Source organism: Lagopus muta, chromosome 3, assembly GCF_023343835.1.
Source record: "Lagopus muta isolate bLagMut1 chromosome 3, bLagMut1 primary, whole genome shotgun sequence".
Lineage (NCBI taxonomy): Eukaryota > Metazoa > Chordata > Aves > Galliformes > Phasianidae > Lagopus > Lagopus muta.
The window spans coordinates 49011064-49035691 of NC_064435.1; the positions used below are offsets into that span (position 1 = coordinate 49011064).

The following is a 24628-nucleotide window of genomic DNA, read 5'->3' on the forward strand; positions in this document are numbered from 1 at the left end:
TGGTGTAACTTCCAGTGTTTTTCTTTCTGCATAGTTTCTGTCCATTTCTAGAACTTAATCTAAAATATATAGCAAATTACGTCATTTTAAATACATCTCAAATGCTTGTCCAGTTTTCCTTCTCCTTTGCTCTTTCAGCATAGAGTAAATTGTTACATAATGAGTAGGGATTTCCTTTCCCAACTTATAATCAGTATTTTTTAGTTGCTTGTGAGGTAGGCATGGATTTCCAAATATTGCCTTGTAAAAAAAGCTTGATGGCAAACAACTGGCAAAGGTCAAGCCACTCCTGACAGCTGCCTCTGCCTCACTGTGCCCTTATCAAATTGCTGAAATTATCAATAACTTGTCAACAGTTCAGACCTGTTTTAATGGAGTTTTCAACCTCTGAAGTGTTCCTGGGTGTAAGAAAAAAATAAAAATGTTTGGTTGTTTGTTAGTTCTCATATCATAAACATAGAATCATTAAAGTTGGAGAAGACCTCTGAGGTCATCTGGTCAAACCATCCACCTACCACCAATATTGCATACTAAACCATGTCCTTTAGTACCACGTATGTCACAGACTTCATTTTTAAAGTGGAAATTCATTCTGCATCGTGATTAATTCACTGCAGTTAATTGGTATATACTGGATAATACTGATCTCTTCTTGTCACAGTGACATTGTCTACTGTGAAGGAGGTAATGTTTAATTTGTCATAGGATTTTCTTATTAACAAAATAAGCTAGAGAAGATAGTGCCTGGAAAACTGAGTGGTAAGCTTTGTTCTTAAACTTCTTGAAGATGCATCCCAGCCTTGACTTTCCTTTCATCATCAGCCTCTTTTGTAAGATTGACAGGAAGACCTTCACTCTGCAGTAATAACTTACTGTTGCTTGGTGGGGCTGGTTTTGAGTGAAGGTAAGGAGACACTGCTCTGGTCTGATACTGTTATGCTACAATTTACTAACTTCTGTGCATCCCAAGGATGATGTTTCTCCAGATGTGTGGAGAAAAACAACTCATCTCTAGAAAGGAAGAGTTCATATTGGCCTTGTTGTGCTTTGGCCTAATGGTATAGGTGCTAGAGGAATTAGCATGTTTTTTTGTGTTAACATTCTATTTGATAAAGTACCAAAGATGCTGTAGAGGTAGTTTGGCATGTCACCATAATCACCTAGTACAGTTTTCAGATGGCCTAAAGTATCTATGTTCACACTGGACCTACAGCAAGACTGTATTCTTTTGCAGCAGAAATTGAGAGGGGCAGGTGGGCATCTTGTAAGGCATCTGAAGTGGTATGAAGTGCTTGTTCAGGTAATTGGAGACTATTTATGTATTTTCCAGATGGAAGACATAAAGCAATTGCCTTGGCAAAGTGACCAGACAGCCCCAGCTGCTGTTTCATTGCAAATACTGAAAAGAAACATTTTAATGTATTAATTAGCTAAGCTACAGGCTTGCCTTGATATGAATGCTTACTACAAACTAGTAAATAAACATGCAGTTAAACTTCCTGAAAGATGGAAACAAACCAAAAAAAAAAAAAAAAAAAAAAAAAAAAAAGGATGTAGGGTGCTTTCAAGCAATGTACTCATCAAAATATGATATACTATTTGTAACACATGCTTCTATGCCAGACTACTTCTTCCAGTGCTTAAGTGATTTAGGAGTAACAGATTGGTTTAATGTTGTAGGCTCTGGCAAGAAGAACCATATAAATGTTGCAGGTTTCCAGGGCAGGTGTTGATCTTCATGTTTTTGTCTCGTTTATAGATTCAAGCTATAAAGATTCCTGTCAATAAGAAAAATTGCAAAATACTCCAGCTTCATCCAGAGCTTTCAGTGTTTTTGGAGTTATTGTTCACTGTTGAGGTGTTTCTTGTTCTGCAATAGCTGTGTTTAATTTTCTATGTTTGTAAGATTTGCAGAGGTCTGCCTGCAGGCTTCACCTTGCTGTCCTTGTGAGGCTGCATCCCACCCTTTGACATTGATGAAAACCAATGCATAGATCAACTTGATTTAATTTGGTTGGTCTTTACAGTCCTTGGCTGAAAGACCTTGAATATAAATTTTGGAGTCACTCATGGTCACTTCTTTCAATGGGGGATAAGATCTTACTGCTTTAAACTGTGGCCAGAATTTTTTAACTGACATCTCTATAAATGATTCTTATCTTATCTGGAAAGGAATTCTATGTTTGTGACTTTTCCTTCTCAATTTCTGTCTTGGCTGTGGAGTTATACTTGCTCCGTGGATCTTGACATTTCTTTTTGATTATATTTTGTCTACTTTGTTTCTTATTTTGTCTGTTGCCCATGATGATATGACAACTCTTTCTCTCATGCTGTGTTTTAACTACATGTCTTGTTCGAGAAAGGAATGGTAAGAGTCTTATCTAACTCTTAACCTTCTAAATATTTTTCTTCATCTCCTGATTATTGGTTTTTCTTTTCCTTTACCAGAAGCTGTGGAAAACTCTTTTAATGAAATGAATCTCGACATTTCAGGGAGCAAGGATTTCAAACCACATCTTACTTTTTTAAAGCTCTCCAAGGCACCAAGACTGAAAAGAAAGGTAACTACATTTAAAACACTTCTTACTTGGAACTGTTCAAGAGACTTTCTTTCTAATGACTTTCTTTGGAGGTGTGGGAGGCTATATGGTTAAGTGAGTTCTATTGCAGTTAGAGGAAAAGGAATATTTTATCGCTTAGCAAAGTTTGTAGATAGACTGGCCAAAACAGTTAAATTTCTTCATATCTAATAGGAAGAGACAGTTTCCCATATTGTATTAAGGCTTTAAAGATAAAGTACAGAGCACTTTCCTTCTGTAGCCTGCAGAATCTGCATGAAAATACCATGTCAAGCTGATTCCATTGGATGGGATGGCTTCTAAATAATTTTTATGAGAACAAGATAAATGTCATGTTGGAAGCCAGGCTGGTGCTTTGATTTATGCTAGAAATGTGTGATATGCTTTTCTAAACTTTACTGCAGCACTGTATGGTTTATCACATACAATTAAAATAAAAAAACAACTCTGATTAGAATGTTCATTTCCCAGTGGAATATGGTCCTGCTTGTTTCCAGGAATAGTTCTTGTATTTATGAGGCCAATATATTGCAAACCTGAAACAGTAAAGGAGTATGCACAAAGAAAACAGAAAATGTTATAATAGCTGGGGAAAATGACCTTGTATTTGTGCACTTCAGTACTTCATATTGACTTGATAGCTGCCTTCTGTGTACATGGTACAATCAAAGTTGGATAGCACTGATAGTTCTGTGCTGGAGGCTTTTTTCTTTTATACTGCCTATAGGGAATTTAATGAGCACAAGTATCAGCAATATCTAATGCAAAAAAAAAGTACAATAGGAAAGTAAGAATTACTGATTTTTATCTAAAGCATAATCACACTTCCTTTTATTATCCAAGTCTTAAAGTTTTGGGCACCACTGAAAAGAGCTTGACTGCATTCTTTGCACTCTTCCTTCAGGTATTTATATACTTCGAGATTTCCCTGAGCATTCTGCAGACTCAACAGCCCCAGCTTTATTAGCCTTTTCTTATAGAGAAGCCCCAGTCCCTTCATTGTCATGGTCCTTAACTGGAGTTTCTCCAGTAGTTCCATGTCTCCTACATGGGGGAATCCAGAAATGTATGCAGAACTCCAGGTGTGGCCTTGCCAGTGCTAAATAATGGGAGGGGTCATCTCTCTTCACCTGCTGGCAATACTTTGGCAGTATAGCTAGCCATCTTTGTGTGAGCAAGGATACACTGACTCATGTTCACCACGGTGTCCACTAGAAACCCCTGGGTTCTTTTCTACACAGCTGCTTACCAGTGGGCGCAGAGCTGCACTTCCCCTCACTGAGCTTCATGAGGTTCCTGTCAGCCCATCTCTCAGCCTTTCCTTCTGGGTGACAGCACAATCCCCGGATGCATCAGTCATTCCTCCCTGTCTTGTATTATCTGCAAACTTACTGAGGGTGCACTCTCTCCCCATTGTCCAGATCATCAAAAAAGATGCTAAACAGGACTGGACCCAATACTGACTCCTGGGGTGCTCTGCTAGTTACTGGCCTTGTACTAGACTTCACCAATGACCACCACTCTATATCTTGCCACTCTGAGTTTTCAGTCCAGCATGTGCATCAGCAGATACTCTGAAGTTCTTAGAGGAATCGGTGTCAAAACATCACTGAAACCTACATAAGTATCTGCTGCTCCCCCCACCTTCCAGTTATGTTGCTCATTTCTGTCCTCATATTCATATGCACCTTAATGTTCTTGCTCCTAAAATACTGTTGCACTCACTGGAGCCATAATGTATAAGCAGAGTAAGGTTATGTATTCAGTTGGTTTGGGGGGCACATATGGCAGCTGAATGCTTGCATACAGTCTCTGTAGGGCTTAAACATAGATAAAGGTTTTAATCTCAAAGAGCACACTGGAATATTACCACATGGCTTTTGAGATCTGACATACCAAACTGAAAATACTAACAACTTGATTTGTCTCTTCTCAAGTCTAAATCTAAGGGGTAGGGAAGGAAAGCTGTGTATTTTTCTAATAGCCCTTTCCGGAAGACTGTTGGAAAGAAACAAATCTTCACCTTCTTAAGCACTAGAAGATGCCAAGATCTAAGTTAGACAAAATATTTTTTCATGCTAGTATGGCATCACAGTTATTATGATGCCATCTACTGGCTGTAATTACTTTATAACATAAATGTATCCCTGTAATTTGAATGCTATTTACATATTTCATACAACTTCAGTGCCTTTTATATAAAGCTTAAGAAATGATGAACATATATATATATTTTCTTTACATCTCAAGAATGCTTTTTCATAATAAGGTGTGTGATACAATGCAGTTCTTGCAGCCTTTGTTCCTTTCTATGGGAAAGAAGGATTTAGTCCTCTTGAAAACTTCTACAAGTTCAAACTTTAATCTCAGGAAATTGTGCATCTTTGACTTTGAGTCTGAAGGTCCCAAGAGGTCTAGGAGGGCTTTGCTTGTGTGCCATTTAGTTTGAATTACTACCAAAGGAGCAGTATATGCTGCTTGTTGATGACATTCAAAATGTGTACACAACCCTAGCATAAATATAAAATATGGGCTCTGCAGGTTTTTCTGACCTCCATTTACAGTGAGCCAAAAGGGAGTAGCTCACATCTTCAGAGAATCCACTACAGTGTCTGTTGCTGAAGAGCCTTTTCCAGTGCAAAAAATCAGTCTCCAGTGCTGGGCACTGTCTTGCTCAGCTGTGCCACCACTCAAAAGTGGGGGAATGTTTGCTCCTCCTTTCAAGATGCATCATGCTGCTTGATGGAGACTCAGTTGGTGCAAGTCTGCAGACAGATGCTACCCAGCCTGGACGATAGCAAGCCTATGGCATCCCTTATATTAAAATATTCTGGTTTTGATGAAAAAGGCTACTTGATAAGCTATCTTTGATGTGATCTTACAAGAGTTTCCATCATCCTCCTAAATGTGTGGTGTACAGTTATAGCTAGTAGTGTTGAGGTGACTGATGTGCCTGGGTACCTGCCTGGCTCTGACTGATACATATGCTCAGTTATGCTCTGAAGTGCTTTGGCCATCTGCGTAGTGCTGAGGGGCAGCAGTTCCTGAGTGGTTTGTGGTGTTTGTTATTGGAGCTGCTTGCATCTGGCTTTGTCTGGGTGCCACTGGCTGTCTCTTGCCATTCCCATATGGTGCATGCCTGCTCATGCAGAGACTTGCCAAAAGGGCCATTACAAGGAGGCTTGTAAGGAGATATCTTGTTCTTTACGGATGTACACCCCTGAGCATTTGAGAATTAAACAAAATGATTGAGACTTCTTTGAAGGGATGTGTTGCAAAGGGTTCCTCAGAGTCTTACTAGTGTGCTTTCAGTTAGGTTCATCCTCCTCCTTCACTCCTTTATTTAAATTGGCAGCCTGTTGCTGGCAGGGACTGTGTTGTCAGCCCTGATGATCTCTGCACCAAGTAGGTAGTGCTGCTGTGCTTGAGTTTTTTGGGTGGGAGGGCTGCAAGGAAACTGCTTGGACTACAAATCAGCGTATGGGGGACTTAGGAACTATTTCCATCTTGGCAGTCCTAGTTATGGTGCTTTGATAGGCTTTGATTATGGCAGAGGAAGCTGCTTTTTCTTTGTCTGTGAAACAAATGTATCAGCATTTCAAAACATATTTGTAAGAGTAAGTGCTTCCATTCACATACTGTGTCTGCAGTAGCATTTGATTGTTGAGATACTAACAGTATCTGGCAGCTACATCAGAGTGGCAATTATTTTATTTTTTTTTTTCCCTTTTTTTCCTGGCTTGCTTACATGAGCTTTTTTTCACAGTCATAGAATTGTTAAGGTCAGAGAAAACCTCTAAGATCATAAGTCACAGAGTTAAATTTCTTTTGAATACTTCTCTGCTGACAGAAGTAGCTCACCAGCCGTATTTTGAACTTGTGACATAAATACTACTGTGAAATGCGCCCATCAAGAAGGATAAATCTTTCAGTCTGTGAAGGTATCGGTGGGTTGAAAAGCTAAACAGATTTGGCTTTAAGTGAAGTAAAAAAAATCCTCCTGAAGGCAATTTGGGACTCTAGGGAATAGTTTGCCTGTGTTGTTGTGACTGCTAACTTGCTTGCAATATCTGAAATTCTGTGGATGTGCTTGAGTAATAGTAATGTAGTTAAACCTATCTGTTTCTGTATCTCTGTCTCTGTTGGTATGTTCTGGCTTGTGGGGGATTCAGCAGAAGATAAACTTAAAAATCAGCTATTAGTACTGTTATATCACTATCAACTTCAGCAGTACATTTGAAGTAGATATTGTTATCCTAATGGGGGTGGGTGGGTGGATATTTAAGCTCTACTTAAAGTACATGATATGTGTAACTTATTTGTGCATGTGTAAATGTCACAATGTTCTCTCAACATTTAGGGATTCAGAAAAATTTGTTTGGATCTGTACAAAGAATACGAAGACAGTTACTTTGGCACAGAGGTCTTCAGTCGAATTGATCTCTGTGCCATGCGCAAGAAGAAACAGGAATCTGGTTACTATTACTGTGAATGTTCAATTCATGTGGGCTCCAGAGGTGCAGAAGAGAGCAAAGAACAAGGAATGCAGACAGAAGTTGTGAAAGCAACAACCAGTGAAGCCCCTTCAAGTGCTGCTGGGGCTGAAACAGAAGTGAATGCTGTGAGCTGTAACCATGCCTTGCGTTCAGTAGTAGCTGGTGATAAACCATCTAAAAACATTGCTGAGGCTTTAATTGTGAGTGAAGAGAAAGAAATCAGTGAGATGAATGGACAACCTGAAGGCACAGATGAGACTTCTCTTGCATCTGATGAGGTCTGCTCAAAGTTGGTACATGGCCTGTTGCTGAGTGTGGAAGAAGGACAAGAAAAAGCCAATATTATAGATGGTAGTCTGCAGGAAACCAAAGCAATGGAATCTGCACCTGATGTGCCAACAAGTTCAGGATGAAGTTATCATAGCTCTTTGGATCTGGTCCACCTTTGGTGATGGTGAAGGAAGGCAAGTGGTGTGGCACAGGGCTGGGGAAGGAGGTAGGGACAGTGAATTTCTGACAGGAAAAAGACTTTCTTGGAGACTGACAGAACCAGAAGTAGAAAAAACTCAGAAAATATCATAGAATACTGAGTCCAAATGGTGAAACGCCTGGGTCTAAAGAAAAACAAGCTGCAGGTGTCTATGTTTGCACCAAAAAGATAAATTTGTCTGGAGCATACAGGGTAAAGCAGAAGCCAAAGCAGATGTCAGAAACATGTTTCAGAAGCAGAGTTTTCTGCCTTGGTCACATCTCTTCCCCCTGCCCCTCTGCCTTTACCTTCTCTGTGCTGGCAGCTCCTGGCTCTGCCCTCTCCCAGGAGTGCACAAAGCTGCTCTGGGTTAAGTAAGGTTCTGCACTGTTCCTGTGACAATCATGCCTGCAAATTGTAGGGCTTCAGTTGTTGATCTGCTTGTGTGAACTATGTGCTTTGGTTCCACTAGTAGCTACTTAATGCAAAAACGTTGTCTGACTTATGGAAATGGATTGTTTTATTGCACCACAAGATACTGTAATACTAAGTATTTTTCCTTACAGGTGAGCTGTTAAGGACAGGATGGGTGATCCATAATGAACTAATTGTGTAAAAAGCCTTGGAGCAGATGAGGCACCACAGCCTTTCTGTAAGGCTTTCTCTCTTTTCTCCCTCTGAAATGTCATGGTCCTGGGACAGAACAAAACAGAACCGCATTCATTTCTGACAGCATGAGATTAAGGGCTTTGTGCCGCTGCTGGGGCTGAAGCCTTTTTGCTTTTTTTGCATGTTATCCTCCGAAGCTGCAGATCCGTGCTGGCGGCTCCCGGGCATAGCAGGACAGGGCCGGCAGGTGGCACTGCGGGAGAGCGGCGGCACCGGGAGCGGAGGGACAAGCTGCCCTGCTACGTACATGGGGCTTGGGCAGCTCCGGAGGGGCAATGGAGGTGGGAAAGGTGGCGAAGAGCCTGGGAAAATGCTGGGCATCCCGTTCTGCTCTACCCGATTATTTAAAAATGATGTTGGTTCTTGAAAAACCTTATTTTTTCAGGGAAATATGTGCATTGTGATGGGAGAAGTGTAGTAATTCTTCAGAAGAAAAGTATCAGGAATATTGCGTTTGGCTTCCATACATGGTGCACAGGAATACGGCTCTGGGCAGAGCATCCAGTGTGCACTCTGTTAAACTAACATTGTGAAATTAAGCTGTCCAGCTGGTTACTGGCTGTGTGAGCCTGGATGTGTGCCCTGGTTGTGGGGAACGGAGGGCAGCCAGGTTTTGGGGTTGGTGTTGAGTGGGAGGACAGAGCTGGCTCTGCATGCAATAACCGCTTTGTGCTCTGCACTGAGGTTTGGAGCAGTGCTTGGCACAGCATTTATTTGTCACTCTGCTGAAGGTTGTGCACTTCTGAAAGCCTGTCCCCCAGTGGTCTTCTAAATGCAAATCTGAGAGCGGCTATTCACCGCTGCTCTGAGGTCTTCAAAATGCGGCTCAACTGCACAATGCTAGAGGGAAGGCTTTGAGATTAATTTCAGAGAGTAGTTACCAGCAAGGCTCGTAATTCTCTGCATCAGCACACTGGGGACAAAACTGTTTTCCAGAAAACTTTGCCATAAACACTGTTTCCTCAGTGTGTTTAATGATTCCCTAATTGGGCAGAGGATTGGTAGAGTCATTCATCTTATAAACCTAAGTGGATTCAATGGCCTAGGACGGAGCACAGTTTACAGTGAGCTGTATTCGTTCTTGTTGAAAATGTTAATTATCTTTTTATAGACAGATGGCACTGGAGTGTAGCAAATGTGTGGTGAACCTGTGTTCAGAAACGTCTGGGTGTTAAATGCCTACAGATTCCAATTTAAGTTTAATTCTGTTTTAGGAATATTGTGATTCTTGCAGGGTAATTAATATCACTTATCTTAAGAGTATAGTAGCCTTGTTTTGGTATATTAAGTTAAAGTAAACACTTAAGTTATATTGCTACAATTAATCTTCATAATTTAAAATAGTGCTTAAAACAAAATGTCTACCAAATACGGTGTTCAGCTCTTTATCCTTTAATGACAACTAATTCAAAACAAGTTTCAGTAATGTTATTCAGGTTATAACAGCATATAAAGCATACTTACACTCTCCATCATGAAAATATGTAAGTTGGGAATTTCGTTGCTCTGCTTTAGGCATAGGAATTCCTGTTTTAGTCCCCTGATGTAATTTATTCAAAATTAATTGAAATATATTTCATTATTAGTGGGTGAGATGTAGCTTATAAAAAAAATTGCACTGAATAAGTAGATTAATTGCCCTTTGTGATTTCTATGGGTAAATAATACCTAAAATCTAGGTCTAGATGCAAGTTTGATTCATTTTTATACACTTCTGCATTTACTGTTATTTTCACGATAATGTTTTCCCCTTTGTGGCCTCTAACTTGCCTTTTTTTTTTTTTTTTTTTTAATTTCCTGTATAAGCACTAGTATTTTCTATAGAAGATGGATGTAATCTGATTATTTTTTTTATTTGGGTTTAGTTTGTAACTTGAGTTACTGAAACAATGGTTCAACTTCAGAGTGAGAGAGAACTTGCATTAAATATTACCTACTGGCTGTGTTTAAGATCCATATGTGGAACTGAATTAACATGATAATTGTTTTCAAAGTAAGTTAAGGAAACTTTGAGACCAGCATTTCCCCCATTCTTGGCTGATTTACTTTACTTGGATATATGTAAATTGTTCTAAGAGACAGGATGCAAAAGCTGAAATGTTCTGTAGATACCTTTCTTTGGATGCTGCTAGACAAACACCAGGCCACTTGACATTTGAACAGCTGGGGTAGTGTGTGGTTCTGGACATTACACTTTTTTTGGGTGTTAAAAGCAACTGAGCAAGAGCCCGTTATATGTTATCTTGAAATAAATAAAGGTCTTGGCTTGTCCAGTTGGATTTCCCTTCCTGTAGTCCTGTATTTTCTGCATGTGCAAATCCTTCACATCAGGAAGATGTCATGTTCTTTTGTTGCTGGCATGGCAGAGCCACCAGAAAAGCAGTAGCTTTGGGTTGGTGCCTTGTGGTCTTCTAGCTGTGGGTGTGTTAGATGCCTGATCCTGTTTTAGAGGGGATGAGTAGTGATTGGATCCTTTTACTTGCTGGGTCTCCGCTTCTTGCTGGGTTGATCTTGACAAGTGTATTCTGCTGTTATTAGCCAAGGTTTCTGTCTTTGCAGTATGCTATATAATAACAGCCCTATTTTTCCTCTATTTGTGCAGTTAGAATGGAATAGCCATCTATTTGGTAGATGGGTGCAACCACATTTCTCAAAACTTTCCCATTCCTGACATTTTTCTTAGTTTTTGCCCTCATTAGTCTAATCTTGGCCTTGAAGCAGTTTATAGCACAGTCCCATTCTTGAATGGTTACCCTGAACCCCAGCTGAAGGGCTACAATTGCATAGCTGAGTGTGTGGCCTGCCTGCGGTACTCAAGAGCCTTGATGAGATGAATCCAAGCCAAAATTACAGGTTTTCCTGTAAAGTAAATGGAAGATATCCACATATTACACTGCAGTGAAACTACAGACATAGGACTGAAAGACACTGCTTGACGAGTACCTTCAGTCAAAAAGCATTATCCTGGGGCATACTTACTTTGCTGAACGTTCTCTGTGGAAGTGGCTAATCAGACATATAGATGGAAAGGCACACATCTGTGGGCTGGTAAAAACCTGAGCAATTTTATGTGATTGTGTTGTACAGTTTCCTCCTCAAAACCACTACCAGATAGGCTAAAGTGTAAGTGCTGTGTAAGATTAACACATCCAGAGCTGGCTTCCCAATGTGGATTTCAGCCATTAGCCTGTGCAATGAAAATATGGGGCAAGCCTCATAAACAGTCTTTAAAAATCATAGATGGGGTTGGAAGAGGGACCTCAAAGCTCACCTAGTTCCAGCCCCCTGCCACAGCAAGGTGCTGATTGCTAGATCAGGTTGTCTCAATCTGGAGATTCAAGCATGGAAGGGATGCAACTTAGAATGGTATAATCAATCCTTTCTAGTCTACATAAATAAGAAGGAAGCAGATAAGTTTAAATGATTTCACTAATGGAAGTAAGGTACTCAAAAATCATGTCATTTCCTAGATTTAAAAGAGAGTGCTTTCTAAGAAACAAGATACTTCAGGTATTCAATCCAGCTTATCTCCTGGTTATTGCATACCATTAATCCTGATGGCTGCAGGACTTGCAGTGATTCATGCTGGTTTTTAAGAAGTGCATGCGAGAGCTGTTGCTTAGCTGACAATTATTTTTCTACCTATAAAGCAGTTACCAGCACTTCTAAAGGTGATTCTTAAAATCAGCTCTTCTCATCTCTTTTATACCCAGGAGATGCACGGTCCCCAACTGGCCACTTAGAACAATGAAAGCATGTCTACTTTTCCCACTGTTGAGAGCAGGTCTTTGTAGAGATTGTGAAGCTGCTGCTTTCATGGCCTGTGGATGGCTATACCTTCAGTTACTACTTTTGCTGAAAACTTCTGGCAGATTGAATCTACCCTTCTGTTTCAAACAGCTCTAATTAACATACTTATGGCTTTAAATCATTGCTGTGATGAGATCAGCCATTTCCTAGTTACCTTCTCTGCCTGGGACACCTGTTTTACCCTGAGTGCATATGTTATTCCATGTGTTGCACCAGAATTTCAGCTTTTCATTATTTGGCTCACTTTTCAAGGCTCTGTAGAAGAGATGTATTTTAGTTGTGCATAAACATGATGATTTATATATGCTGTGCTGATGCAGTATGCAGATCTGAGGCCTTGTAACGTAATTGCTTACACTCTGTGCTGTAAGAGAATTATTTGTTTAAGCAAAAGCTGATGAGGTTGTAGCCCTTGACAAAGGAGAAGCAGAACCAAGCAAGTCTATGGGCTGTCCTTGACAGGACCTGCTACCACTCCTGTATTTTAATATGGCAAGTGTACACTGACCGTTGTCTTGGAGTCATGAAGATGAAGTACTTTTATTGTTCATCAACCATAGAATTTGCAAGAGAAGGCTGCGTATGTGATACTGTGCCCACTTACTATGTATAATAACAATTTATTACCTCGTGTGGTAAGAGAGAGTGAAAAAGATGAAGCAGTCCCATGGTATCAAGCATCTGTCAGCATGTATTCAAAATAAGTATATTCCTTGCTGCCATTACCAGGACTCCTGAAACTCCTTCAGACAAAGCCTTCCCTGCTCTTGATGTTGTTAGTTATACCCCATTTCTGTGTTAAAGAAGAAATGTTTTAGGAATGCCTAAAAATATTTTGGGGTAATCTTTGTTTTCCCTGCAACTGATAAGCATTCCAGCCACTCAGAGGAATCTGCTATTCATTTTAAGATAATCCCAGTAACTTATTTCTTACATTTCCTAATGTTTTGACATCTTTGATTTACTGAAGTAGCTGGGGATTTCTGTACTCTGGTGGAGTGGAAATGCTGCTTCTACTTGGTAAAATTTGGTGAAAGAGACAGCTGGAAAATGGCATCGCTGAGTATAGAAACCAAACCTGATTCCTGTCTCCTACCCTGCTGCTTACTTAGGAAGAAACTGAACAAAATATTTGGTTGGGTTTGATGGAGGGGAGGAAAAAAAAAAAAAACACAAAAAAAACCAGTTCTATTGCTACCCTCCCCTTTTTTTTTTTTTATGGTGGCAGCATGACCTAGATTTGTCTAAACTACAAATGAGATTGTTTTATCCATAACTGTAAAATTAACTGATACTCTACTGTATGTTTTGGATACCTACTGCAGCTTTTTGGAAAACATTGCTGTTGAAATCTCTGCCCATGTGAGAATTAGTTGAACCTGCTGGTGAAATATTAAGCACCACATTGTTTGCTTAAGTGGAGGACTGGACCAATTTGTTTGTGAAATTAAAGGTACAGTAAACACTGCTGTTATAACATGATTACTTTGAATACATGAGCTTCCTTTGCCTCACCCCTCAGCACAGGACCAGAGATCCCAGAACTGGGCTGTGCCTTTCATTTGGGGCTACAGCCCTCCATAGCAGATGTAAGGCAGAGAGCATCCTAGCAAAGAGCATTGCTGGCAAAACAGCCTTACCGCTCCTGCTTAGAAAAGCTTTAAAAAGCTTTGCTGCTTTGTTATGGGGGGTGATGGATCAAAGCTATACTTAAAGGCTCTAAGAGAGAGAACTAGCCTCCACATCTTCCAGTGGGTTGGTCTCTGATCAGAGGTTGAGAGATGCAGCCTTAGTACATGCCCGTTTCAGTGCTGCTCGCCCAGTTCATACAAGTTGCAAAGATAGGCAAAAGGCTGCATCAGCAGGTGGATTTAAGTCTCCAAACCTGAAAGAGCTGCTATCATCACCTTCTGTGCTACCACACTGGTGCCAGGCTTCATTTGTTCCTATTAAATTTGCCACCTGAAAAAAAATGGCATCAGCTGTCCAGAATTCACTCTGTCTTAACCATTCTGTAGAGGTGTTTTAGGACAGTCTTTAGCTAAGTTATTTCCTGTAATTTGTGTGCAACAAATCTGGAAGAAAGTGAAATACATCAGTGCTTCAGTGTCTTGCCTGCAGGAGGAGGATGCCTCAAAGATGAGAGATGACTGTCCTGGTTGAGGAAAGGCACTCAAAAGGCTCTATTTCACAGCAAACTAGTTAAGTGGTTCAGAAAAGTCACTTAAAGACAGATATTTGCATGCTATCATCATTGCATGCAGGTGCCTTCTTTCTTCTCTACTTAATGTAGATCTGGTCTTTCTGCACTTCACCTGTGGCTGTATCTCTATATGTCTGGTTTTGCAGAAGAAAATAATTGCTGAGGATGGTGAGGTGAGCTGAGCTGAGCTACAGCCCTCAGGGAGAGACCTAACGTACAATTTAGGAATGAGGGAAGAAGGCACTTCTATGTTGCGTTGTGGAAGTACCACATCAGCTCATGGGGAGTTTATCCTGATGGAGCTGCCACTGGTGACTTCTGGCACATGGCAGCAACATCAGTTTGTCAGGCGCTTGTGCTGTGCAGTTCTGCTCTTTTAAAATGGCTGATTAGGCTTGTGGCAGCTTGAAAGCTCTGCATGAGCGTGCACACAAAAAAAGCTGTGTGACTTGGCCTTCTTTTACTCCCAGACAGGTCAGGGAAGACGTGTCAGCACCATGCCAAATGTTACTCACAGAGATGAGCAAACAGCACTCCCAGGTTGCGTGGTGGCTCTCACTTCAGGGATTCATAAACAGTTTTTTTCCACAGTTCCCAGAAAATTAAAACAACAATAAGACCCACCAAGCTTTGTCTGAATGTAGCTGGAAATTTCAGAAAATAGTGTGATGTGGCTTCCATGTGCCTGGTGGCAATTATTCTCTGGCCTTGTAGGTTGTTTTCTTCAAAACTGGAGTCCATTGTGGACAGGATATATTGGACAAAAATGTTAAACATTATTTGATGTTTTTGACATTGGCTGTAAAGCTTAGTTTGCAATCAGCTGTTTCTCTGAATCCAAATAATCTCTTCTAACTTCTAAATTCAGTCTGAGAGCATCTCACCACTTATGGAGAGAAAGTAGAAAGGAAAAAAGAAAAAGCAGCTTGTAAAATCTTAGCCCAAATCATCTTTGTACAGATGAGGGCAAAGAGAAACAAAAAATGTCATGGACCAAGATCTTAAAAGTGAGAAATCGTCTTTCTTTTGATCTTTGCTATGAGGTGAGTTCAAGTGTTCTAACCTCTGCTCTTTGCTGCTCTCTGAAGCTCAAGCTACTGTTTAAAACTTCTTCCTTGAATATAGAAAAAAAACAAACAAACAAACATGAGGAATTGTTGGCAGATGTTGCTGGCATATGGACTGCACTAACTTAGGGTGACTCAGGAGTCAGCATAATTCAAGTACCATGGGAAGAGTGGGCCCTCTCCCTCCAGGAGGGCTTGATTGATCATTTCTCTGCTAGAAGGAATCACAGAAAGGCCTGGGTTGGAAGGCACCTTAAAGCCCACCCAGTCCCACCCTATGCTGTAGTCAGGGCTGCCACCTCCCAGCTCAGCTGCCCAGGGCTCCATCCAACCTGGCCTTGAGCACCTGCAGGGATGTGGCAAAACTTAACATTTCCCACTGGTGACTCCCATGTGTCACTGTCTCTAAGTAAATTTGCAAATAAACAACTAACTAGTAGATAAATGCATGCTTCCCTTGTGTCTGAATTGTACCATCATCTGCTGCTCTTAGAGGGAAAGCTAAACAGTGGAAGATGTTTTCTTATGCACTTGCTTAGATGTTTCTGCTTTGGAGATCAGTAAATAGGAAGGTTAGCTCTGAAGAGGAAGACAAAATAGCATACTCTTCTGCAGCAGATTTTCTTCTGTGGCTGTGAGGCCCTATTTATTCTCTCTGTTCATGCCTGCACACACTGCACATCTTTGCTATTTGCAGGTCCATACTGGATCTTTGACTCATCCTTGGAAAAGAAAAATAATAATTAACCAGACTAGATAAAGCATTCAATTACTTCTTGCAACACTTGGAAAAGAGAGGAATAAAGTTACTTTTTCTGAGGGAATTTTGATGTACTTGCTCCACAAGAAAAAAAGGTACTACTACCTAACTACTTTAAGACTGTAATTGCAGCTTCCACTGAGAGCATCTGTGCTTTTTGTGTGCAGAGTGATTTCTGGCTTGGTTATGGCCAGGGTTTGGGCGTTGTTTTCTTGTTTCTTTCTCTCATCCCCTCTTTCCTGATGAAGAGAAAACTGAGAGACTGAAATGTTAATGGTGCAAGGCATCAATGAGTGATCTACTGGAATTAGTAACAACTTATATTTTTCACTGTAAATACAGTGCTGTTGTTTTGTTGTCGTTCTAAGCAAGAATCTATTCACATGGATGCAACACCTGTTACATTTGATCAGATCATCCTCACATAAAAATCCAACAGCCTTTATCATCATGCCACTTCCATTAATTTTATTTAAAAAAATATATATATATTGCTACTTCTGTGTAAATCTTGGAACAGTTTTGGTCATTATGGAAGTACGTACACTACTGCAGGCTGACAACTAGGTTGCTAGCTACCTAATTTGATGTTTGTACAGGCACTGTTACTCACTATTGGACAGCATGATTTCTTGAAAGGGCTGTTAAAAATGTACCTAAATAATATGGTGCAATAAATCTGGGCTACTGCATTTTGTAGTAGTACAGCTGATATGCCAACAGTTGGAGTTGAAGTTTAGAGTTTACAAGTACATTTCCTAATCCACTTCAGTGTATTAACACTTTCACTGAATGTGTTCTATGGAGGATGCTTATGTGTCTCCTGAACATATTTACAGCATGATCCACCTTTCCTTTTCCTTTTATATGAAGTTTGGAAATAAACAGTAGAACACTTGAGGTACAATTAGGGCATTTACCTACGATCTCAGTTCTGTCCAAGAAGCAGACATACTCATAATGCAGAGATGCTGCCTTGTACTCAATGATGAGAGTACTCTGAAAGTTCAAGCAGAAATTAGCTTTTCCTTGAGAAATTTTATATAACTACCCTAGCATTTCTTCTATGCTAAAATAAATACCTTTGGAAAAGAAAACAGATTTTGGAACACACTAAGATTTTATGCAGGGGTATTGCAGCTTAATCATTCCATCTTCAAAATTTTTTTGTGTGCAAGCCCATCTTTCTCTGCAACGTGTAGGCAGGCAGATACAACAGAAGCAACTACTCAGCTCTTGACAAGGACTGCGGAGGAAGCACTTGATGGCAGGATAATGGGGAAGAAGGTTAACGGGGAAGACAAGATGGGAGGAAAACACATAAACAAGAGACAAAAAAAAGCAAACAATAGCCAAGAGGCAGTGTGGTAGTTTAAAGAAGCAGTCAGTGTCATCTGGGAGAAAATCAAGAGGTCAATGCACAAAACTGAGCACTTGTGTCAGCTGCTGGTGTTATCAGGAAAGGTTCTGTTCTGGACCAGTCACTGTTTGTTTCTGTACTGCTAATGGTGCTATGAGCAGTCACATCTGATGCACAAAGGTTGAATTTCTCATCCACTTTCCAGTGTTAGTCAAACTAATTTGCTCATCTTGAATTTTGAACAAAACTTTGTGACGTCAAATCCACTGCTATATGTGTTGTTCAACAAACAATTTGAGGAATACATTCACAAAAAATGAGAGATTTTTTTTTAAATACTTAAAGGCTTTATCTGCCTATTAATGCATGTGTTCTGAATCACTTCTAGCTGCTGTTCTAAAAATCCAGCTCGTCTGATGAAACTTCATGTTTCAAATCTTTTTTTGGCACACAGGAAAAGGCTATAAATTTACTTATTGAAAACCAACTTCACTGTAATTTTGTTATTAAGAAAGCTTTGCAGAAAACTGATCAGCAGAATTACTGGAATGCTTTATTTTAATTGATCTATCTAAGGAGCATCCAGAGGCTTTTTTTTTTTTTTTTTTTTTTTAAGAGCACACTGCAAATTCAGAGGACTAAAGAAGTATTTACTAAGAATACATATACAGAAATACATTTGTCTCCCTTTCAGAATGAATAAAAACTTGTCATGCTTTCATGAGAACCTCATCCTCCAGGAAGCAGTACCCACAACCCACCTCTTACCCTGTGCCCCTACAAAGTTTTCACATAGATAGCAACAAACGAGGTATCTTCATCGGCACAAACAACCAGCATCTCCGTCAGCACCAGGTAACGCTGCTCAGATACAGCTCATAAATCTTGCTGGAAATCACAAGAGAAGCAGAAGCGCTGGTTCACTAATGACTTGGAACTGGGAGAACTGTGTGCCACTTCTTGCAGGGTCTCATCAATCCACCTTCCAGCTCAGGCAGTTCTGCAACATATTTTTTGCCAGCTGTGCGTTAGCAGTTTGATAGCAAAAAAAAATGTCATGCTGACGTTCATGTTATTGTTTTTTGTGGTTGCCACTGACAAGAGAAGAGATATTGCCATCTGGATACTCTCAGTTGCTCGAGAGAACTGCTTCCACAATTTCAGAATTCTGACATGGCAAATTATTTGTGGGCTTTTATTTTTTTTAAATTAGCCTTATTTAATATAGGACTTTGCCAGATTACTCTTTGCAATTGCATTTTGTGACTGTTATATTCAATTTTGCAATGCACTGCAATGTAACTAGATATTTCAAGGCATGAAACCATAACAAAAATTTTAATTGCAACAGAAAAACAACTTTCCCCTCTACACCATGTGTTTGTTTAATGTCAGTTTCCCTTTGTGTATGATGAAATGACACATCCACATTCGAAACCTGAAACACTGATGAAATCTCCTGAGTATCTAAAGCTGCAGAGCTGCTTTAACAAAATAAAAGAACGCCTGTCACGTTGCAGGTTCAAAAATAAAACAACTCATCAATCTACTAAAAGTCTGCCCACAGATCATAAAAAAAAAAAAAAAAAAAAACAGCCGTAAGGAAGCCTGATGCTTTTCTCACTCAGAAGAAACTCGCCACTCCAAAGTCACTGAGAACCTTCCACTGATTTCAACAGGGTGAGCAGCTCAGAGACACTCAGGACTATAATTATGCTTTAAAATTAACATTATGCACATACTTTCATGAATATGAAAACCAGAACAGGGGAAAGGCTCAAAGCAACAATTGCGAATGAAGACTCCTAAAAGAACATGCTACAGTTTGAGATCAATTACTCAGTGTTACTCAGGAAAAAAATCTAATTTTAACAGGTCAAACCTATAATTTTTTTTTTCCATAGCACGTCAAAATCTCACATTCCTGCAGATGTCAGAAAGCACTGTTAGAAATGGAGACAGATTTTGCTGACTGAACCAAAGCATAGTTTCTCAGAGTCAAAACCACTGTTTATTTTGAAATTACTCCTACATGGTTATTATCCACTTAAAAGCATAAGCAAACCTTTGGCCTTGTAGCATCTCTCTAATCATTCACACTACAAAAACAGAAATTTATGGCATCATAAGTACTTACCAAAATAAAAGACTTTTTATCTCTCAGTTTTGTTTGCAAATGTTTTATTAAAAAAAAAAATCTTTTAATGCTATTACTCAATACATGTGTAATAATACTTGATAAAGTATCACATCATAGTAGGTATTTTGAAGAACATTATGGTTTTAACTAAATTATCAACACTCTGTTCTGCTCTATTCTGTTCTAAATTGTCATTTTTTCAAAATTTAAGCAAACTCCTTCTTTGTCAAGGTACGTCATCCTTAAGGCCTTGCAAACTTTTTAGTGATTGAACCAAAACAAAGAGAGAGCTCAGCTTTCTTAATCTAAAGAGCACTGTGCTCTTGAGCTTAAAAAAGTGCCTGTGGTTTTCAAGCAGTTAGTGGCAAATCAGCAAGAAAGAAATCGGAGGAGAAGGAGCACTTGGAAATCAAGACAATTAAAGTGCACGGTTATACTGTCCGAAATTGTATTAAGCTGATCTCAAGAACTTGCTGGACTGTGGATATTTAATACAATTTGGCTTGCAAGGAACATACAATCGGACAGAAGGATTTTCTTCCTGAAGTCATCTACAGGATTTACTGAATTCAGATTTTCAAGGGTAGCATACTGCAGCTCTTTGGATATAGACTGGTTTCCTAAGTCCACAAAAAGATGAAGAAGGGGGAAAAGGGGTGGAGGGTTGCAAGGTGTCTTTGCGCTTTCTTGGTTTTTCAGATGCCAGTACTTTCCAGCTCCCCATCCTCCAGCCCTAATGCAGCGTGCGACCTAGAAATCATAAAGAGTTTCTCTTTCTTTGTGTACTGTCTTTGAATTTGCTGAGATTGTTCCCCTGTTTGTTCTGTGCTGGTAGCCTTGAGGGGGTCCATTTTCTCAACTGGTTCCTCCTCACAGTCCTGGATTTTACTGGCTGGGGTGTTGGCAACTGACTCCAAGGAGGTGCCGGCCTCCTCCAGGTGACTGTAGCCCTTATTGCTGCTGGAAGGCTCAGACTGTGAGCTCTGGGAGTCCATCCTGGTGATGGCGGGGGGAGTTGAGGGAGGCGATTCCCCCAGGTCCAGAGATCTGGAGTGGCTAGAAGTTGCCAACAGGCTGGAGTCCAGGCCTCCCCTGACAGCTGGAGACCGAGGTGGCTCAGGAGAAAGGGGACGCCTTGCATCAGGCAAGCAGCTGGTGCTCTGCCGCCTGAGAACCAGCTTGTGCCTCCTTGTCCTGTAGCCTCCCTCGACGTGGCTGAGGTCAGTCAGGCTCAGTTCAAACTCCCCCCGTGGGATTTCCTGGGCTCCCCGCTCACCAGGAGGCCTCCGCCAGCCTCCCGCTCTGCCACTCTGCGTCAAGGGCAGAAGAGTGAAAGCACTCAACGAGGATCCAACAATGGAGCTGGCTGTGCTGCGCTGGCCCCAGCTCTCTGGTGGGCTGCAGGGCGGACTGGTGAAGGTGCGGCCAGTACGGGCAGCACGCTCCTGGTAGATGCTGTACACAGCCTCGGCCAGGCTGGGAGGCTGCGGCAAGGTGCAGAAGGAGGAACGTCGTGGCGAGGATGCTAGGTCAGGTGGGGAAAAAGAGGCAGCCAGGCCCGGTGGCCAAGAGCTCTTGGCCAGCATAGCCGCAGCACCCAGGCCTTCACCACCAGGCTTTAGCTCCAGGCCCCGTGACTGCACATAATTGACAAAGCCATTAAGAGGAGCTGAGGCGCCTCCATCCTTCGCCCGCAAGCTGTGGGCATCAATAACAGTGGAATAGAGGTCCCGCAGGTTGATGATCTTGGTCTTCTTGTCACGGTTCTCATGCAATACTGCATTGGCGCAGATGAAGAGGAAGATGCCAATACCCATGATGAGGGGGCCCAAGACCTTCAGCTTGTCTGAATGCAAGTAGCTTGAGAAAAGACCGAAAAGGAAACCCACTGAAGCTTGGGGGGATGAGGAAGTGGGATAGGACTGCGGGAACTCCTGGCTGATAGCAGCGGTGGAATTGGCTCTGGAAGGTGACTCCAGGTAGATCTCAGCTTGTGCCCCTTCCTGGTTCTGGGAGCGGTTCTTGAGGGTGCCACCCTGAGGGGCCAGGTGCCTGCCCTCACTAACTCCTCTGTATACCTGGCTGGACTTAGGCCAGTAGCCCACAATAGCCAAGGCGATGCCCACTAGCAGTACCAGGATGCCACAGAGGGCGATGAGCCCTGAGATGGAGCACAGCTTGAGCTTGCCTTTCACAACCACAACATCATTTTTGCGTTTCTTCTTGGCCTTACGTTTGCGTTTGGGGATTTGGCTTTGTGGTCGCAAGGGATCCTGTTTCCTAGCTGAGATCCTCAGGAGGCCTCCAGTGGCGATCATGGCTGGCTACCCAGGGCACTGCTCCCTATAGCTGCTCCAGCTCCTGCAGGGAAAAAGAGAAGAGGGTGAGGATCAGTGACAGACCTATAGCACAACAGGTGTCTCCGTTTCTTGTTCGTCCTCCATTCTCCCATTAATTAAACCCCTCAACAAGTGGGACAGTGGTAACACCAACACGCTGATCTCTCTTGTCCATGCAGCTTCTGTATGTAAGAAAGACAGGCAGACTGATGAGACAGATGATTAGGCAGTTCTGCAAAGAGAAGCAGCCCCACTAGACCCTTGGCACACAGCTAATTAATTTCTTTATACTCCAGATAAATGATAGATGGGGTAGTACCTGCTAGCATAAACAGAAAATGATCATGCTAGTCTCAGACAGTGCTTGCAAAACACCATGCTTCAGAGGAGGCTGACAGCTTCCCTGCCCTGAAGCCCCGTTCCCACAGGTTTGGGGTTATGCCACACAGCAACTTAACCACACTGTGGTTAGTGATGTAATGCAGGAACTAGATGTGAGGTATGAAGAAAATAAAAGCAGGAAGGATTACATTTGATCTATAGATACCATTCATTTTACTACACTATTTGCACATTAGTGGTGGAGAGTTAAGCATATTACTTTTTCTAAAGGAGGGGAAAAGAAATTACTGTGAAACATGCAAGGGAAACCAGAATAATAGAAAGCAGTATCCCATGAAAGTTTCTTTCACTTCCTTAGAATTCTATCTGCAATATTAAAAAAAAAAAAAAAAAAATTAATCACTTGCCTGTGGTCAGGGAGTGTCAGCTGGACAGCCTCCTGCTTTGGGAACATGTGTGATGTTCAGGGCAACTGTTATGCAACCACGGCCACATCCCCCCACCTCCAGAGAGGGGAGATGGTGGCTGGTAGGTAGCATGTCACATCTTATTAAAGGAGGAGCAAACCCCTGCAAATCACCTGGGGAAAAGGCAAGGACTGCTTGTAGAGAAACTGGCAAGTGACTGAACAGCTATCATTTATAGCTTTTATTTCACTGACTGTCAGGACTCATCTGCGTGTTCCAGTGACTGAAGCCGCAAAATGCACCATGTAGGAACAATTCCTGTGCTGCTGTGATATTTTTTTTTTTTTCCTGGACTCTCTACCCCTCACACTTCCAAGAAGAAGGCTTCCCCCCCCTTGCTAACAGTCCAGTTTGGGACGGTTTAGCTTTGTTTTTCCAAGGGAACAAAAAGATGACAGCACTGAATATAATCTGGTTTATAAAGTTCAATTCATTGCACTGAAAGACAATTAAGCAAGCGCCTAGAAAAAAAAAAAAATACTTCTCGTCCTTTCCCTGTTTAGCGTTTAAATCTCATTTCTCCCCTCCTCTATTCTCAGATTTTACATGTAGGTGAGGATTCTATGCCCAATTTACTCTGTTCGATTTTTTTTGCTGCCAGCGAGGACGTTGTTAAATTACTCTCTGAGGTACGGCGTACTCAAAACAAAGGGCAGGAACGAGAAGTCTCTATCACCAAACTACTTACTTTAAAAACAACTTAAAAAAATTTTTTTTTTTTCAGTGCAGAAGTGTAATTACCGGGGCAGGATTTGCTGTAATCGCCGCTCGCTGATCTCATTCCTTCTCCTGCCCCCCCGACAGGAGCCGGTCTCCTCCACAACGACGAAAACAGATGGCAATCATTTCGGAGCTGCCTTCCTGAGACAGTACCGCCCGGCACTGAGTTTTTCCCGTTTAGAAAGGAGCGCAGAGCACGTGAAGGATGGGACCGCCAACGAGAGCACCAGCGACGGCAACAGAAGAAAACAACGCAGAGACTCGGGGACACTTCCGAAAGCTGCGGAGCGAATGCACGAGCCGATGGCGGTGCGCAGACAGCGGGCGCCCCGGGGCGCAGTTCTCACGCTGTTCTGACAGACGGACGGACGGACGGGGAACCGAAGAGGAGAGAATCCGGGCTTCGCGCCCGCTCCTCAGGTACCGCTCGCGGAGCGAATAAGCGGTCTTCGGGAGCCGGGCGGCCAGGCTGCTGGGCGCTGCTCCCGGCGGCAGGGGCCGGGGTCTCCCGAACACCGCGCAAAATGGCAGCGGCGCCGCCGAAGGCTCCGCGCCCACTTACCGAGAAAGACCGGCGAGAGGTCCGCGGCCGAGCCGCAGCGGGGAAGAAACTTTCCGGCCCGAGCGGGCATCCCCGCGCGGCGCCCGCCCCGCCGCCGCCTCACCGCCCCTCACGGCCCCGGGCGGGCGGGCGGCGGGGCTGGGCCGAGCACTGGGCTCTCCCACGGCCCCGCCGCCGCCGGCCGCCTCAGGTTGCTCGGCGGGAGCGCTGCCCCCGCGCCGTGCCGCATCCTTCCCGCCGCGGGGCCGCCCCTCGGCAGCGCCCGCCCGGCGGAGCCGCCGTCTCTGCCGCTTAGGGCGGTGCGCGGCTGCCGCGACTAGCGGCCGGACTCGGAGCCGTTGCTAAGAAACGGAGCCGTGACACAGGGAAATGGCTGCAGGACGGCCACCGCCGCCCCCCCACCTGCGCACCTGCGCACCTGCGCCGGCCCGCCGCGGCCCTGCCCTCACACGGTCTGCCCCCGACCGCCCGGCCCCGCCCCGCCCCGGCCGCCACGCCCTGCCCTGCCTCGGCCCGCCATGTCATGCGTGCTGAGGCGGTGGGGTCGGGTGCTGTCCGGCACTCTGTGTCCCTTTGCTTTGGGCGGCTGACCGTGCTCCTTGTGGGAAGTTGGAGATGTGCAACTCCTTCTTGTGCCTGCCCTAC

General features: G+C 42.6%; 2 protein-coding genes across 5 annotated transcripts in view; one reads left to right on the plus strand and one right to left on the minus strand.

Annotated features, from left to right (window-relative positions):
• Positions 1-10497, plus strand: part of LOC125691007 (uncharacterized) — a 32513-nt gene extending 22016 nt beyond the window's left edge. For 2 of the 3 annotated variants that reach the window (XM_048939862.1, XM_048939863.1), the window contains 2 exons: positions 2449-2561; positions 6940-10497. In XM_048939862.1, the coding sequence (XP_048795819.1) occupies positions 2449-2561; positions 6940-7488 (662 nt within the window). In that variant the 3' untranslated portion in view covers positions 7489-10497. The remainder of the gene's footprint in view (positions 1-2448; positions 2562-6939) is intronic. The other variant, XM_048939864.1, reaches the window with a different exon arrangement.
• A 7581-nt stretch (positions 10498-18078) lies between these two features.
• On the minus strand, positions 18079-24130 carry TMEM200C (transmembrane protein 200C). 2 transcript variants are annotated; one of them, XM_048939904.1, is made up of 3 exons: positions 23443-24129; positions 22642-22814; positions 18079-21914 (listed from the first exon to the last, which is right to left on the minus strand). In XM_048939904.1, exon 3 carries the CDS (start codon positions 21869-21871, stop codon positions 20249-20251), a length of 1623 nt encoding a protein of 540 aa, XP_048795861.1. In that variant the 5' UTR covers positions 21872-21914; positions 22642-22814; positions 23443-24129; the 3' UTR covers positions 18079-20248. The 2 variants fall into 2 exon arrangements, with proteins under 2 accessions (XP_048795861.1, XP_048795862.1); XM_048939905.1 differs by lacking the exon at positions 22642-22814 and having other exon boundaries at positions 23443-24130.
• Between the last annotated feature and the right edge of the window lie 498 nt (positions 24131-24628).